Source organism: Selaginella moellendorffii, unplaced genomic scaffold, assembly GCF_000143415.4.
Source record: "Selaginella moellendorffii unplaced genomic scaffold, v1.0 SELMOscaffold_148, whole genome shotgun sequence".
Taxonomy (NCBI): domain Eukaryota; kingdom Viridiplantae; phylum Streptophyta; class Lycopodiopsida; order Selaginellales; family Selaginellaceae; genus Selaginella; species Selaginella moellendorffii.
Window position 1 is genome coordinate 268,910 of NW_003314409.1, and position 16,019 is coordinate 284,928.

Here is a 16,019-nt window from a genome sequence, read left to right on the forward strand (position 1 = left end):
GAGTTGGTGGACAAAGGGTATGTTACGTTGAGCAAGTCGCCATATGGGGCACCGATGTTATTTGTGAAAAAGAAAGATGGATTTATGCGCATGTGCATAAACTACCGGTTACTTAACAAGTATACAAAGAAGAACAAGTACCCTTTGCCAAAGATTGAGGACTTCTTCGATAGGTTGGGAAAGGCAAAACACTTCTCGAGGATTGACCTAAGGTCAGGATACTACCAGATCACGGTAGCAGAGGAAGATGTCGAGAAGACAACTTGTCAAACAAGGTATGGAAGCTTTGAGTTTCTGGTGATGCCCTTTGGGCTATGCAATGGGCCGACAACGTTTTTGGCGTTGATGAACCACATCTTTGTACCCTATCTGAATCACTTTATGGTTGTCTATATTGATGACATTTTGATCTATAGCAAAACATTAGAGGAGCATGTCAAACATTTGATGAAGGTGTTTGAGAAACTAAGGGAACACTAGCTGTATGCTAAAGAGAGCAAATGTGACTTTGCTCAACAAGAGGTAAAGCTTCTCGGGCATATGGTGGGCAAGGACGGGCTCAAAGTGGACCCTGAGAAGGTCCAAGTTATCCAAGATTGGGAGTGACCATCGAATGTACACGAGGTAAGGGCATTCTTGGGGCTATGCAACTACTACCGACGAAAGTTTATCATACACTATTCGAGAGTAGCCCTGCCCTTAACGGACCAAACAGGAAAAGGGAAAATGGTATGGATAGTAGAATGCGAGGCAGCATTTGTCCACCTCAAAGGGAAGTTGAGGAACGTGTTGGCGTTACCAGACTTTGGTAAGGACTTTGAGGTAGAAACAGATGCTTTGGACTTTGTGTTGGGCGTAGTTTTGAAGCAAGACAACCATCTAGTAGCGTTCTTCTCGAAAAAGTTGGACAAAGTTCAAAGGAAATGGCCTGCCCACGAGAAGGAATTGTTTGCGGTGGTCAAGGCGCTCAAGGAGTGGCGACACTACCTTGGGAGACACTTCAAGGTTTACACGGACAATGTGGCAATGAAACACTTCTTATCACAGCCCGACCTGAGAGGGAAACAAGGTTGGTGGGCCAATGCTTTGGCCAAGTTTGATTGCAAGATTCTGTACAAGCCTAGGAAGAGCAATATCGTGGCGGATGCGCTAAGTCGAAAAGCAAGCTTGAAGTTAGCGATATCTAGTATGACAGCAACCTTGTGGGATGATGTGTGGACATCATATGAGAATGATGGTCTAGCACAAGAAGTGTTGCTGAGGAATTTAGAGGCACGGGAAGCTCACCAGAGAGGTGAGCTGCCAACGGAAGATAAAACAAGCTATGCGGAACGCAATGGACTCATTTATTACAAGCAAACGAGGGTGTATGTTCTAGAAGGGGAACTAAGGAAGGTAGCCTTAGAAGAGTGTCATGACGGACCTCTTGCGGGACACGGCGGAGTGCCCAAGACAATGGGTTTACTCAAGAGGAAGTACCACTGGCAAGATATGGCTAAGAATGTCCAAGACTATGTAAAGACATGTCCAACATGTCAGCAGGTCAAAGCTGTGACTAAAGCTAGTGGGGGCTTGTTACAAAGCATCCCAATTCCAGATCATCCGTGGAAATGTTTTACGATGGATTTCATCACGGGACTCCTTCTAAGCGAGGGGTTCGATGCGATATTCGTGGTGGTGGACTGATTTTCGAAGATGGCACATTTCATACCCACCACAACGGAAGTGGATGCAGAAGGTGTGGCGAAGCTATTCTTCGAACAAGTGGTTCGAGTGCGGGGAAGGCCAAAAGAGATTATCTCAGATCGAGATAAGATCTTCACCAGTAGGTTCTGGAGAACACTCCAGAAACAGTATCGCACCAAGTTGAAATTCAGCACAACCTATCACTCATAGACAGGTAATGGGTATTAAGTCAAGTTTGATGGCACTAACACTTCTTGACAGACGGACAAACGGAAAGGGTGAATAAGCAGCTGGAGGATTATTTGCGATGCTATGTCTCGGGAGACCAGAGCGATTGGGTAAGTCATTTGGGATTTGCGGAAATGTGTTATAACAACTCACCACATTCGAGTATCAGGGTGAGTCCATGGGAAGTCATCAATGGGTGAGCTATTGAAGGTCCTGTGGAACTCGGCGTGGCCGAGTATCATGGAGAGTTACCCACAGTGGAGGTATTCACAACGGAAAGACTCAACATTTGGAATCTAGTGAGGGATTCCTTGGAATGGGCTCAACAAAGGCAAACCAAGTACGCGAACTAGAAGTGCCAGGATGTAGAGTTCCAAGCTGGGGAGAAGGTGTGGCTGAACACCAAGAACCTCAGGCTACCAAGTGGGATCAGCCGAAAGTTGACCCAAAGGTTAAAATGCATGTATTTCTATAAATGAATTGATTTTGAGTTCCTTAAGCAGGTTCGCGGGGCCTTATGATATTGAGGCACAAATTGGTAAAGTGGCTTACCGTCTCCGACTTCCTTGAGAGATAGGGAAGATGCACCCAGTGTTCCACGTGAACTTACTCAAGCCATACTTTGAGGATCCGCTTCGGAAGAACCAAGTAAGACCTTTACTTGAGGTTATCCAAGGGGAAGAGGAATATGAAGTCGAGGCCATCCTCAATGCGCACAAGAGCAAGCGACAAGGACGCGAGGTGAGAGAGTTCCATGTGAAGTGGAAAGGATTTCCACACTGCGAAGCAACATGGGAACCGAAGGAGAACCTAGCGAACGCGCGAGATCTAGTGGAGGAATTTCTGCAAGGTAGAACTCTATATACTTATGCAAAGTTCAATTAAAGTATCAATTTGTGAAGTTGAGCAATGGCATATATTGGGACCCAAAGGCGCGCCGAAGGTAAGCTAATTAGCATGGGTTAGCTAGGTCAACCAAGAGTAGAGAAGTATGCCCGACTCCCCACAGGGATGTCGAATCCATAGATATATTCTACGGAGGTTGGGTTCGAGTCCCAACCCCCTAGTAAAGCAAGGCTGGGTTCAAGTCCCAACCCCATTCTAGGGCGTGGTGGGGTGAGGGGTATAGGAACACCTATATTTCATTGTCATGCTCTTGGCCAGGAAGGCTAACTTAGGCACACCGCTAAGTGGGGGGATGCCCTCGAAGATATGGTTAACAAGTCGTAGGATAAAAAGAGACATTCGATGTGGGCATTGAACTTCTTCTATGGGTGGTGGAGTTGTAAGGAACCAACTCCCCAAAGTGTTGTAGGCTAAAGGATCCCCGAAAGCATGACCGAAATGACAAAGAGTTCATCAGATGGGACTGAGTTTGAGATCGAGTCCAAGACCGACTCTGAGACCGAGTTCGAGATAGAGTTCGGGATTGAGTCCGAGGCCGACTCGGAGACTGAGTTCGAGACCAAATTCGAGACTGAGTTCGAGACTTTGACTGGATTCTCGATAGTGGTCCATTATGCTAAGCTTGAGTTGGTATCTTATTTCCTTGAGTTTGCCCATTAAAGTGTTGGAAAAGGGTTATAACATTCACTTGCTATGGCTTGTTTGTTGATCCGTTAGCACTTGGAGTAGATTGTTGGATGGAGAAGGTGTGTAATTGAGGCAATAACATTGCTAGCACTTGTGTTAGTGGAAGTGGCATTATTATTTCATAGAGTCTGAAATCCGAGATTGGGTCCGAGACCGAGTTCGAGGTCAAGTCCGAAGTCGAGTACGAGATCGGGTCCGAGATCAAGTCCGAAGTCAGGTCCGAGATCGAGTCCGAGTACTAATACAGGTCAAGGGGTGAAAGCCCAAAGCATGCGTCTCCCGGGGGGGGGGGCTATAGGGGGTTCCAAAAGTATAGTAAGGATAGTGAGGTCTTGGAACCAGTCTTGAAGGAACTCTCTAGTGGTGCTTCCAAACTGACTTGAGGTTGAGACTAGGGCTAAAGGGCCTTAGATGGGAGTGAGCATGGACTCAGGTGGTGCCGGAGGGGCCACCCAAGGAAGTGCTCAAGAGTAGCTTCCACTCCTGAAAGGGAAACTAACTGCGGTGCTCCCGGCTCATGTGGAATGGTGCCCCACTTGAGTACTTTGTGGCTCATTGGTCCTCACCCTTCCAAGGGGCTTGGGCCTTCCCTTCGGGATAGAAGTGGGAGGGGTAGAGGTACCCATACTGGGCCGTTAGGCCACGGTGTTTTGCCCTAGTGTCCCAAAGCAAGTGTTGCACCCAAGGCTTGGGATTTAAAGGGTCCCATGATCAAGTCTTGTTGTACCAAGGGATGCTAGGAACCTGGAGGTTTGGTGTGCTTAGCTACTTGTGCCTGCAGGGAGTGTAGCCAAATCTTAAGTCCAGTCTAACCCGGGGAGGGGGATTGGGAGAGATTTAGGAATCCGTGGATGGATGGCTAACGCTTTGTTGCTCGTGCAGTGAGTAGCTAAAACCAAGTAGGACCAAATAAAAGTTCGTACAATAGGCGGGAACCTTGGCGAGGGAACTTAGCAAAAATCAAGGCAGTGTTGATCGGATAGACGAGGTAAGCTAGCAAATTGGAAAAGAAAAATTTGTGGCTTACATAAAGAATCCCATCCACCAATAAGAAAGGGGTTTCCATCTGAACTCGCAAAAAGACTACTTTAGCATTCTGAGCCTAAGCACGCTCAACCAACTGTTTAAACTCACTAACCATATTACTCAAATGATGACAAAATCATGTTTGTAATGCCGTCACATAATGAACATAAGGTAAAGCATCTACCACCACATTTGATTTCCCTAAATAATGCTCAATAGGAAACTCCCCAAACTCTATGAGTTTAACCATTTAATTAGTGCTCAACTCCTTTTGTGTGAAAAAATACATAAAAGGTTTATGATCTGTTAACACTATAAACATTGCACCATAAAGATAGTGTTACCACGTTTGTAAAGCATGAATAATGAAGAGTAACTCTTTCTTATATATAAAATAATGTTGTTTAAAGTTTAACTCTCATAGGCAATAGGCTGTCCCTTTTGCATGAGAATTCCTCCCAATGTATAACCACTTGCATCACACATTACCTTGTAAGGTTTTGATAGATCAATAATGTGAAACACTAAAGCCTTGCTCAACAACTGTTTCAATGCCACAAAACTATCCTCATGTGGCTTCTTCCATTCGAATGGTAAGTTCTTGCGCAACAACCCTATCAAAGGAATAACCACCTTTGCAAACTTATGCTGGAAACATTAATAGTAACTATTTATACCAAGGAAACTATGTAACTCTGCTACTAAAATCGGTATACGCTAGTTCTCCACCATAGTTACCTTCCTTGGATCTGTCTTGACACCCTCAGATATCATAATATAGCCTAGATACTCCACTTCCAACTTTCTAAACTCATATTTACTCTTCTTTACATAAAATTTACTATCACATACTAACAAAAGAACTTTGTGCAAATACACTTTATACTCCTATATTCTTATAGAAAACAAGAATATCAAGAAAATCTCCACATACTCATGAAGATAATGCTCAAATACCTTTGTCATCAACCAAATCAATGTGGTTGGGGCATTCATCAAACCAAATAGCATAATTGTAAACTCAAAATCCCTAAAGCTTGTGTTGAATGTTGTCTTGGAGATAGATGTATCATCCATTACAATCTGATAATATCCACAATCTTGGTAAACACTCATGATTTACCAAACTCATCTAAGATATCATCTACACATGGCATCAACATTTTATTTTCCACTATCTTCTTATTCAAGGCATGGTAGTCAATACACATCTGCATTGAACCATCCTTCTTTTTCATGAGCAAGATCAGAGCACTAAACGGAGATTTACTTGATAACTCCTTAGCTTGTTGCTAAACTTATTGCTCTTCCGCATAACTCAACTAAAATGGACACTAATAAATTGGTCATGTCCTTAGTTCCAATGTAATCCCATACTCCACACCTCATAATAGAGGCAATCCATAAAGAAGTTCAAATGGAAAAACATTAGAAAACTCTACAAGTATAGCCCATATTGCTATCTCTCCCCCACATATGTCTTGGTCCTCCAAGTCACAAATCAACAACAACTCAAAAATGTTTGTCTATTATGATAAGCCCACTTCAAAGATGTAGTAGAGAGCATAATAACTAAAAGCTGAATTCCCTTTCTAAACTACACAACTTAAATGTTACCATACTCTAACGAGACATGTTTAATACTCTATTTTATTTTAGATTCACTTTCACTAATCATGGCATCCCAAGAATGAGATCCACATGATGGATATTCACGAGATAAAAAGTCTCCACATATATGGTTTTGCCAACTAACACTTCCAACCCCTCTACATAAGCATCAAAATGTTGAGCAAAGGTAACTACACCTTCTATTATGTATAGAAGAACTCATGTCACTAGACCATGCTTCTCAATAAACTTTGCCGAAACAAAATTGTTATCGCTCCCACTATCCAGTAAAATCCATACTGGACTGCCACAGAACACACCCTTTAGCATTAAAGTTGATGCACGAGTGTCTTCGAGCTCCATCTTATTCTACACACAGTTAAATTGATGAGCAATGATTAAAAGCCTCTTCCTTCAATTGAAATGGTCATCCCCATCATCCTCACACTGCAAAATTTACATATTTTTAATATCTAACTTACTATCAGTAGAAGATCGGCCATTCGTTTTGCCCTACTATTTGTCCCTCGATGGTAGATAATCATCCTTGTAGTGTTTAAACTCGCTGCAACAATGACAACCCTTTCCATAATTCTTCATAAAGAACTGTTTCTTAGACCCCTTTGCATCCGAAGTAGCCACCATAAACTTCAACCTGTGATGCTTGTTCCCATCGTTGTGTCCATGGTGACCATCATGATAATTCTTGACAAAAAGACTCCTTGAATGCTTATGAGACTTGCTGCATCAAAAAGCTTCTCTAAACTCTTTGTAGGTTGAGAATGATGCAAATGTTACTGCATGCTCTCACTATAAAAACTATCAATAAAGTAGGTCTTGTTTTGATCTGAATCCTTTGTTAGAACACAACTAATCAAGTGAGTAAGCTTTCCAATATAGTTCCTGGGCATCATTTTCCCTTGCTGGAAATGTCAAAGTTCTGTACAAACAATCTCTATATCATAGTGAGGGACAAAATGTAAGCAGAAAGTAGCCTCAAACTCATCTATAGTAGATATTGATGGTTTCTTATCCAAGACTCTTCAAGCCAATTCCACCACTGAAGACCCGCATCATGCAAAACCATTAAAATAACCATTAAAGCCTTCGCATTTGGAATTTCTTTAACAGCCAAGAACTTCTTTACATTAGCTAGCCAAACTAGACACTAGTCCACACCACCATTATTGGAAAAGGTTGGAATCCTAAATTGATCTACCAAGGAAGTTTTACTTGGAGCACTATCACATTTAGCCTCGAGTGCCTCAACATTATCATAAATGTGATTGTAGGTATTGAAAGTTACCTATTAGTTAGTCCTTTCAAATATTTTTTCCTTACTACCATGACAACAAGAGGTTAGCATTACTAAACCCTTTATCAGTCCCTTTTGTTCAAGTGTTAGTAAATTTAACTTAGCATTTGTACTTGGCTAAATGAGCATAAGGAAGAAATTCTTAAGTGTCTTCGGTTTGTTAGTTCTCGTTTGTTCTGTCCTGCACTGGCTTGACAAGAACCCCCACAATATTAAGATTGGTCCCTCAATATTTGCTAGATAATAATTTACCGTGTCTACACCCTCACTATCATGCCCTTTATGTTAGTTCTATTTAGTCTCAATTGCTATTTATGGAAAGTGTCTAAATTTGCTAATTTAGCATATCTATGAAATGTAGAAATTATAGTGTTGGTCCCGTGTCCAACTTCACAATCTAGTGACATTCCATAATTAGTAAGTTTTAAATTTGTCCTAGAGACTAACTCCTAGTACTAAGGATAACTAAATGAAAGCCCAAAGCGTGCATTTCTCAAGGGGAAGGCATATTGGGGGTTCTAAATGTAGTAGGGATTAAGTCAAAAATGACTAACCAATCTAAGGCATAATCTAGCTCTCGCTTGTGTACCTATTTTGTTCTATATTCAGCTTGCCATAGTAGCTGTTGGAGTACCCATATCTTTGCGTTAGGCCACCAATATGTTGAAATAACATCAAACTTTGTTTAGCTCTATTTTTTCATGTTAGTTATGACATTAGGATGCTAAATGCTTTAAAACTTTTCCAAATTGCTCCATAGTTTTGTTCCTTCACTCCTTGGGCTGTATAATTGGGAGTCACTTTGTATTTCAATACCTTTGCTTATTGGCTCTATACTTAGAAGTTTGGCTCTATTCTTTTATTTAGTGGCCTAAGGCCCTGAAACTTTGGGTTTGCTCTACTGTCCTTAGACATGTGGTATATGAAGGGATTTAGATTCCGTTTTTGTGTTATCTTATAGATCACCATAGGATAAAAGTGAAAACCACATTGGCTACATTTGGTATTTAGAGACATGTTTATATATGGTATCCATCATGCCATCTTGCACCTTTTATTGATTTTGATTAAAAGCTCACAACTCATGAACAATATTTTGAATGGTCTAAACCTTCATAGCTCCATTGGCACCATCATTGGCATCACCATTGACAATAGGATTCTAGCGTTCACCTTTGTCAGCCATCACAACTAACTCCTTTAATATTAATGTTATGATCCAATGCAAAAAGATAAAATCTAGTCTCCCTAGATTATGTTATGCCTCCTTTTAAAGTTTTTCACCACCCAACCACCTTTGAGCTACCTTGAAAACTCCACCACACCCCTCCACTGAGAGCCCTAGGGTAAGTTAAATTCTTTACCCTAACATATCTTAATATTGAGCTTCCCTTTGACTTACATTGACCATGTGGTCAAAAGAAAGGCCTATGCTCTGAAGAAGGGGTGAGGATTAATGAATTTTATAATACTTAAATGAAACACCATTCCACCTAAGGCAATGAACTCCAAGTGACCAAGCACCTCTCAAGCATCTCAAGAAAGAGCTTTCTACAATACCAGAGGTGGCTAGTTTGAGCATAGAGAGACAACATTGCAGTCCAGGAGGCTGTGTCCTTCCATACATAGCATGTCATTGAACACTTCTCTTGCTTTCAGTAGATGTCTATTTTGAGCATAAGTTACAAACATCACATTCCAACACACAACATCTCTGTTTTACGGACAGATTCTTTCAAACAAGCCCTTAGCATCTTCAACTTGTCCATTTTGGCCAAAGTTGGGAACCATGGCTGTTGAAGAGACTGAATCTTGAAATGGCATTGTGTCGAAAACCTGCTTAGCCTCTTCAAACTTGTCGCTTTTGGAGAAAGTCGAGATCATTACAGTGCTAGACACAACATCCCACTCTAGCATTTCGTACTGGAAGATTTCCTTGGCTCTACTTATCATCCCTTTTTGGGCCTCTATTGAGAGTATTGTATTTCAGGAAAACCCTTCTTGTTTCCTCCAAGTGCCCGTTTTGTGCATTTGCTGACAAAAGAGCATTCCACGACATTGTACTATGCTGTGGCATCTTTACAAACAGTTCTCTAAATTCCGACAGGCACTTATTTTGTGCAAGAGCTGAAAGCATTGTATTTGCCGCCTCTATTGTCTTTTGTGGCATCATTTCAAAGATATTCTTTGCTTCATCCAGATGCCAATTTTCCAATTGTCCATGAAACCAAATCGCGTTTCGGCTTAAGCCATTGTTCGTTCGGGCATAGCTTCAAAGATGATCACCGCGTTTTGCAGATCTCTGAGATGGGCACATGCAGAGAGCATTACATTCTACGTTTCTTTAACAGCTTGTACGTCTTTGACTTGTAAAAATGCGTCCAGCAAGCACGTCCATGACACCAAGTTTCTAAACGGCATCTGATCAAAAGTTTGCTTGGCTTCGGAAAAGTTTCCTCTCTTCACATACGCAGTGAGCACTGCTGTCCACGATACGAGATCCCATTCCGGCATGAGATCAACAAAAATTCTCGCAATTTCAACAGTCCCGTTCTGCACATACGCGTTGAACATGGCCGTCCAAGAGATTAGATCTCGTAGTGGCATCGTGTGAAACATTCTCTTGGCAAGAACAAGGTGCCCTCTTTGGGCATATGCACAAGCATAGTGGTCCAAGCAACTAATGTTTGCCTTGGCATTCTATCGAACAAAATGTTCGCCTTTTCAAGAAATCCATGATGAACGTACACGTCAATCATAAAGTTTCAAGCCACCGTAGTTGCATCTGGCATCCTTGCAAAGGTATTTTCGGCTTCCTCTAGATGCCCAGAACGGGCATATGAGCTTAACATTGCAACCCAAGAAACAGTAGTTCTCTGAGGCATCGAATCAAAGAATCCCTTTGCATTCTCAAGGCTGCCATACTTCGAGTAAGCATTCATCATGAAATCCCAAGAGTAGACATCCCTGGAAACCATGCTATCAAAAACTCGTTTGGCGTGCAATGAGCTTCCACACCTCGTGTACATTGCGATGAGCTTGTTGCACAGGAAAACATCATCAGTTTTGGCACTGTTACTGGCATGCAGATCCTCAGCCAAAGCCAAGCTCTTGCAAGATTGGATGAGTTCTAGGCACTGGACTCTGTCCATAGTCTTCCAAGGGTTTTCATTGTATGGCAATTCCTTGCATTTGCAATTCTCTAGAATGTTTTCATTTTAACGATGTTATGATGCTTACAAGTGCCTTTACAAGCTCATCTGGAGTGGAAAAGAAGGGGCTGTGATCAGATGCAAGCTCTAGAACACCGTTGGGGGGATTGTTTTCCAGGAGATAATCTTGCATTGCCGCAGGTATCACTCTGTCATGCATCCCTTTGATGTAATAACGAGGAACACTTCCATACTTCTCTTTGGTGTACTCCACCGCGATTTCAGAGGGTGGCAACAAAGGATTTGGTTTGAGAAGAAGATTTGCTAGCTCCACGTCCTGTTTGAAGTCCAGTTTTAGTAGCGGGTCTAAACGTTTTGCAGAATTTCACCTCGGAAGAACAAAGATGGTAAAGCACAGGCTGGTGATGCTCCGGTTTGAGTCTTGACGAGGTTGGAACTTCCGAGCCCTTGGTGTAGAACCTATCTACAATTTCTGAGAAACCAGACATCACCGCCTGCCAGATTTACATGAAAACTTCATGAGATCCAAGCGACGGGAGGAACTGGCAAAGTTTCACCTTGTCTCGGACCTCTATAGCTTTGGGACCCGAAGGGAGCATCGATGCCACCACGAAGATTGCCGCTGCACACTTCGTGGGATACTTCTCCATGACATAAGTGACGACAATCCCCCCAAGGCTGTGACCCACGAGCACGATCTAGAAGAAAAAAATGCCAAAAAAACACGACATGCTCTTATAGTATACCTTGTCTCCTTGAGGAAGGAACTCGATGAGCTCGACGAGAGGCTGCGAGTAACGAGCCAAGGTTCTCACCTCGTTGGGATCAACGGTGCTGATCCCGGCGCTGGAGAGATCCACGGCCAGGGCCGCGTGGCCCGCTTGACGGAGACGAGGCAAGACCTTGTACCAACACCATGCGCCATGCCCTGCGCCGTGCACAAACACGAATTTCGCCATTGGCGAGAATATTCCAGTCGCACGCGTTTTATTGTCTCGACTCTCGAGCTGCAAGGCTTGGATTCGAGTGATATCAAAAGCTTCTGGATGTCAGGAATGGTCAATTCTCAACCTGTGTGGGAACTTCGAAAAAAGGGTGCTACGCCCACTTTTCTATGCCCCTTGCTCACAATCCTCGGGTTTCCAGCTCCATGGCTAGCTTCCAATCAATCTCAAATCTTGGAGACGAAAGAATAAAAGTGCTTGGATCCCTGGTGCGATTCAATTTGTGCTGATATGAGAACGCATCGAGTCTTTGCTAAACTCTAGCCACTGTTTGTCCACTAGCATGGCTTTGAGGATCCTCGGCCAACAAAGTTATGCTTGGAGCATGATTTGCTTTTAAGCTTGTGACGAGATAAATGCGGCTTGCAGCCTCATCTAGCATGGTTGCAAAGAAGTGGATGTCTTCTGGGTCCAGAGCTCGTAATATTCTCAAGGTGCCCTCTTTGGGCATATGCAAGGAGCATAGAGCTAATGCTTGTTTGATAGTCTATCAAACAGAAATTTAGCCATTTCAAGAATGCCATGCTGCACGTACGCGTCAATCATGCAGTTGCAAGTAAAGGCGTATTCTGCTTTCTCTAGAAGCCTAGCACGGGATAAATTTTAGGTGTCCTGTGTAAATTGCAAGAAGCCATCATCACTGTTGATTGGCATGAATACCCTCAGCCAAAACCAAGCTCTTGCAAGATTGCCATTGCATTGTCCAAGATTATTTTCATTATATAGTGATAGGACGGTTCCTTGCATTTGCCATAAGCTTTCATTTTAACGATGTTGCAATGCTTGAGAGTGCCTCCACAAGCGCATCTGGAGTGGAAAAGAAGGGGCTGTGATCAGATGGAAGCTCTAGAACACCGTCAGGGGGATTGTTTTCCAGAAGATAATCTTGCATTGCCACGGGCATCAACACGTCATGAATCCCTTTGATGTAATAACGAGGAATACTTCCATACTTCTCTTTCGTGTACTCCACGGCGATTTCAGAGGGTGGCAAGAGAGGATTTGGTTTGACTAGAAGATTCCCTAGCTCCACGTCCTGTTTGAAGTCGAGTTTCAGTAGCGGATCTAAAAGTTTTGGCCGTGATTTCACCTCGGGCGAACAAAGATGGTAAAGCACAGACTGGCGATGCTCCGGTTTGAAGCTTGATGAGGTTGCAACTTCCGAGTCCTTGGTGCAGAAGCTATCTATAATTTCCAGAAAACCAGGCATTGCCGCCTGCCAAAAGAAAACTTCATGAGATTTGAGCGACGGAAGGAACTGGCAAAGTTTCACCTTCTGTCAGATCTCCATAGCTTTGGGACCCGAAGGGAGCATTTGTGCCACCACGAAGATAGCCGCTCCAATCTTCGAGGGATACTTCTCCATGGCATAAGTGACGACAATTCCTCCAAGGCTGTGACCCACGAGCACGATCTAAAACTAGACTTTATTAGAAAAAAACAATGGATATTATACCTTGTCTCCTTGAGGAAGGGACTCGATGAGATCGATGAGAGGCTGCGAGTAATGAGCCAAGGTTCTCACCTGGTTGGGATCAACGGTGCTGATCCCGGCGCTGGTGAGATCCACGGCCAGGGCCGCGTGGCCAGCTTGGCGGAGACGAGGCAAAACTTTGTACCAGCACCACGCGCCATGCCCGGCGCCGTGCAAACACAAACTTCGCCATAGCCGAGAATATTCCAATCGCGAATGGACTCTCGTTCAAAAATTTAATCTTTAATTAGGGCGGGCTGACTGAGTGATCGAGGAGAGAGTTCGTAGCGAAGGTTGACACGGTAAAACCACGAGTTTTTTTCGAGCGCGTTATTAGAGAGGATCCAGCTTCTCTGCTGCTGCTCATCGGCTGACGCTCTTTCCCACGCGCAGCTTCGCGGTATATAAACCCAAGGGACCGTGTTCCTTTAACACGATCTCCAGAACACGCTTCGCTTTGCTACTACGCACCACACAAAGATCCTAAAGTTTCGTTCATCACTTCCGGTCGATTCCGCAGCATGGCGCGCTCTTCCAGATCTCTTGCCTTTGTATCTTCGTTTGTGATTCTTCTCTGCATCAGCGGAGCGATTGGTAGGTTCTTCGGCTATTTGCTGTTGATTTGAAACGGAGGTCTTATTATCTTTGCTGCTTTCGTTTCAGCTGGAAGCAGGCTCGAGTGCGAGGATCTTCCTCCTCAGGACTGCGCGTTTGCCGTGTCCACAATGGGAAACCGATGCGTTCTAGAAAAATTCATAGCTCAGGACAGCAGCGCCATCTACGAGTGCCAGGTGAGAGCAATTCGATGCTCTTCTTCTTTTGGTTTCTGGATTGAAACTTACAATCGATCGATTGCTCTCTTCAGACATCCAATGTCATGGCCGAGAAGCAAGAGGCCTGGATCGAATCCGATAAGTGCGTCAAAGAGTGTGGAGTGGAGAGGATGTGGGTGGGATTCTCCAGCGATGGCCTCGCCAACCGCAACTTCGTCAACAGGCTCTGCTCGCCAGTGTGCCAGAACAATTGCCCCAACATTGTCAACCTTTTTGAAAGCCTCGCTGCCGGAGAAGGTGAGATCATTCATCTAGAGTTCTCGATCAAACAGGTCTTTAACCGAAAATCTTTTGATGATAGGTGTCAATCTTGCCGAGGTTTGCAACTACGTGAGACCCAGTGCTCACAGGATCCTTGCCGATTCTCTCCTCTTCAAGAACACCCAGTTTGTTCTCCAATCTTTGGCTGGCGCGGCTGCTCCGCAAGCTGCTATTTCCGCAGAATCGATCACCTTGGCACCAGCTCCAGCTCCAAGCACCAACTAGAGGACACATTCTCGATAGATCATGTTTATAGTTCGTCTGCGGTAGAGAGATTGATTTTTTGTTTGGAGAAGCTTCCATACGATCCCGTGCGCTGAGATTGTGGTAGAAACTCTCCAAACCGACATTGATTCTTTTCATAAATTCTAGTCAATAAACACATTCGGTCAAAAGCGAGTGAAGAAAGTGAGTCAATGTGTCAATTCGAAAGCGAGGGAAAGCGAGTGAGTCAATTCGGTGTTGTTGAGCTAGTGATTGAATTTGGGGGCAAAATAACATGCGCTCACGACTACCAACTTTCTTATGATCATGCCACGAACTACAACTTAACGGTTTCTAGAATTTCGACTAGCTGGTGAATATTATATGAGATTTTTTGAGTATCTTTGTGATGGATCTAAAGAAACGAATCACATGACGTCCGGAGATGGCGCCATGGCATCGGACGAGTCCAGGAAGGTGAGAGATTCCGGGGCCTCGGCACCGTGAAGAGCCTCGGGGGCCTCGGCATTGTGGAGCGAATCGATGGCCTGTTTCGTGCCCTTTGACATAGCGCTCAAGGATTCACCGATCAGCTTACGAGAGCTGGGTCGGATGGAGTTGCAAATGTGTGGAAGATGGATGTCTGTGAAGGAAAGACACTGGAACGATGATAGAATTGGAAAGCGATCGGATTACCTTCTCCGGAGGCGAGCTTGGTGAAGAGATCGACAACGTTGGGACAGTTGGCCTGGCACTGAGAAGAACACCAGCGGCTGAGGAACTCCTTGCGGATGATTCCATCGGTGGAGATCCCGACCGACATCCTCTCCAGGCCACACGCCGCCAGGCACTCGTCGGTTTCGATCCATGCCTCGGATCTCTCCGCCAAGACAGGGGACGTCTGTTACGCGGAAAAACAGGGGAGTAACGATCCATGATTTTGATCGATCAAACCTGGCACTGGTAAACAACGATCTTGCTCTCCAGGACGCGCTTCTCCAGAACGCATCGAGATCCCAAGCCCGACACCGCGAACGCGCAGTCCTCGACCGCTAGCTCCTCGCATTCCAGCGCGGCTGATACAATTCGAGAGAGAGGATTTTAGAAACCAGACGGCTGGATCGTGAAAAACGTTCACCTTGGATGGAAATCGAGAAGAGAGTGACGCAGATGACAAACAAATTCAATGTGCTAACCATGATAAAACTTCTAGCTCTGGATTCTTGTGGAAAAGAACTTCAATCTCTAGAGCCCCTGCCCAAGCTTGTGGGTTTTATAGTGCCATAGCAGGCAGAAGAGGGTATCTCCTTCCTTCGTGGCCGCTAACGGATTCCTCGTTCAGTAGTGGGCTTGGGTCCCATTCACAAGAAAACGTGCATCCATTTCCTTTATTAGATCAAGGTTTGCATTATACGTTGTAGCAGCGTATAAACTGGATTTTGAAATTTCAATGTTTTTCCATTTTTTGTATAATTAATAACCATGACTTTGAAGGTCAATTCCGGCCAAAGCACGAATACAGGAAAATTTGTTGTTATTATTTATTAATTATATTGATCAATTGGATTATAAACATATTTATAAATAATAAATACATGATTAATAAATAAA

At 43.9% G+C, this 16,019-nt stretch overlaps 4 protein-coding genes across 5 annotated transcripts; 1 reads left to right on the plus strand and 3 right to left on the minus strand.

Annotated features, from left to right (window-relative positions):
• Positions 1-10,645: 10,645 nt before the first annotated feature.
• LOC9652437 (putative methylesterase 14, chloroplastic) lies at positions 10,646-11,938 on the minus strand. The gene is made up of 4 exons (XM_024666784.1): positions 11,379-11,938; positions 11,190-11,330; positions 11,001-11,126; positions 10,646-10,948 (listed from the first exon to the last, which is right to left on the minus strand). Exons 1-4 carry the CDS (start codon positions 11,589-11,591, stop codon positions 10,673-10,675), a joined length of 756 nt encoding a protein of 251 aa, XP_024522552.1. The 5' UTR covers positions 11,592-11,938; the 3' UTR covers positions 10,646-10,672.
• A 395-nt stretch (positions 11,939-12,333) lies between these two features.
• LOC9652455 (methylesterase 17) lies at positions 12,334-12,852 on the minus strand. Of its 2 annotated transcripts, XM_024666785.1 has the most exons (3): positions 12,727-12,852; positions 12,590-12,672; positions 12,334-12,521 (listed from the first exon to the last, which is right to left on the minus strand). In XM_024666785.1, exons 1-3 carry the CDS (start codon positions 12,844-12,846, stop codon positions 12,494-12,496), a joined length of 231 nt encoding a protein of 76 aa, XP_024522553.1. In that variant the 5' UTR covers positions 12,847-12,852; the 3' UTR covers positions 12,334-12,493. The 2 variants fall into 2 exon arrangements, with proteins under 2 accessions (XP_024522553.1, XP_002993112.1); XM_002993066.2 differs by having other exon boundaries at positions 12,334-12,672.
• Positions 12,853-13,553: 701 nt separating this feature from the next.
• On the plus strand, positions 13,554-14,601 carry LOC9652456. The gene is made up of 4 exons (XM_002993047.2): positions 13,554-13,704; positions 13,774-13,901; positions 13,976-14,180; positions 14,245-14,601. The coding sequence occupies exons 1-4, from the start codon at positions 13,632-13,634 to the stop codon at positions 14,427-14,429; spliced, it is 591 nt and encodes a 196-aa protein (XP_002993093.1). The 5' UTR covers positions 13,554-13,631; the 3' UTR covers positions 14,430-14,601.
• A 50-nt stretch (positions 14,602-14,651) lies between these two features.
• Positions 14,652-15,672, minus strand: LOC9652438. The gene is made up of 4 exons (XM_002993067.2): positions 15,547-15,672; positions 15,363-15,484; positions 15,105-15,309; positions 14,652-15,051 (listed from the first exon to the last, which is right to left on the minus strand). The coding sequence occupies exons 1-4, from the start codon at positions 15,605-15,607 to the stop codon at positions 14,837-14,839; spliced, it is 603 nt and encodes a 200-aa protein (XP_002993113.2). The 5' UTR covers positions 15,608-15,672; the 3' UTR covers positions 14,652-14,836.
• Positions 15,673-16,019: the final 347 nt, after the last annotated feature.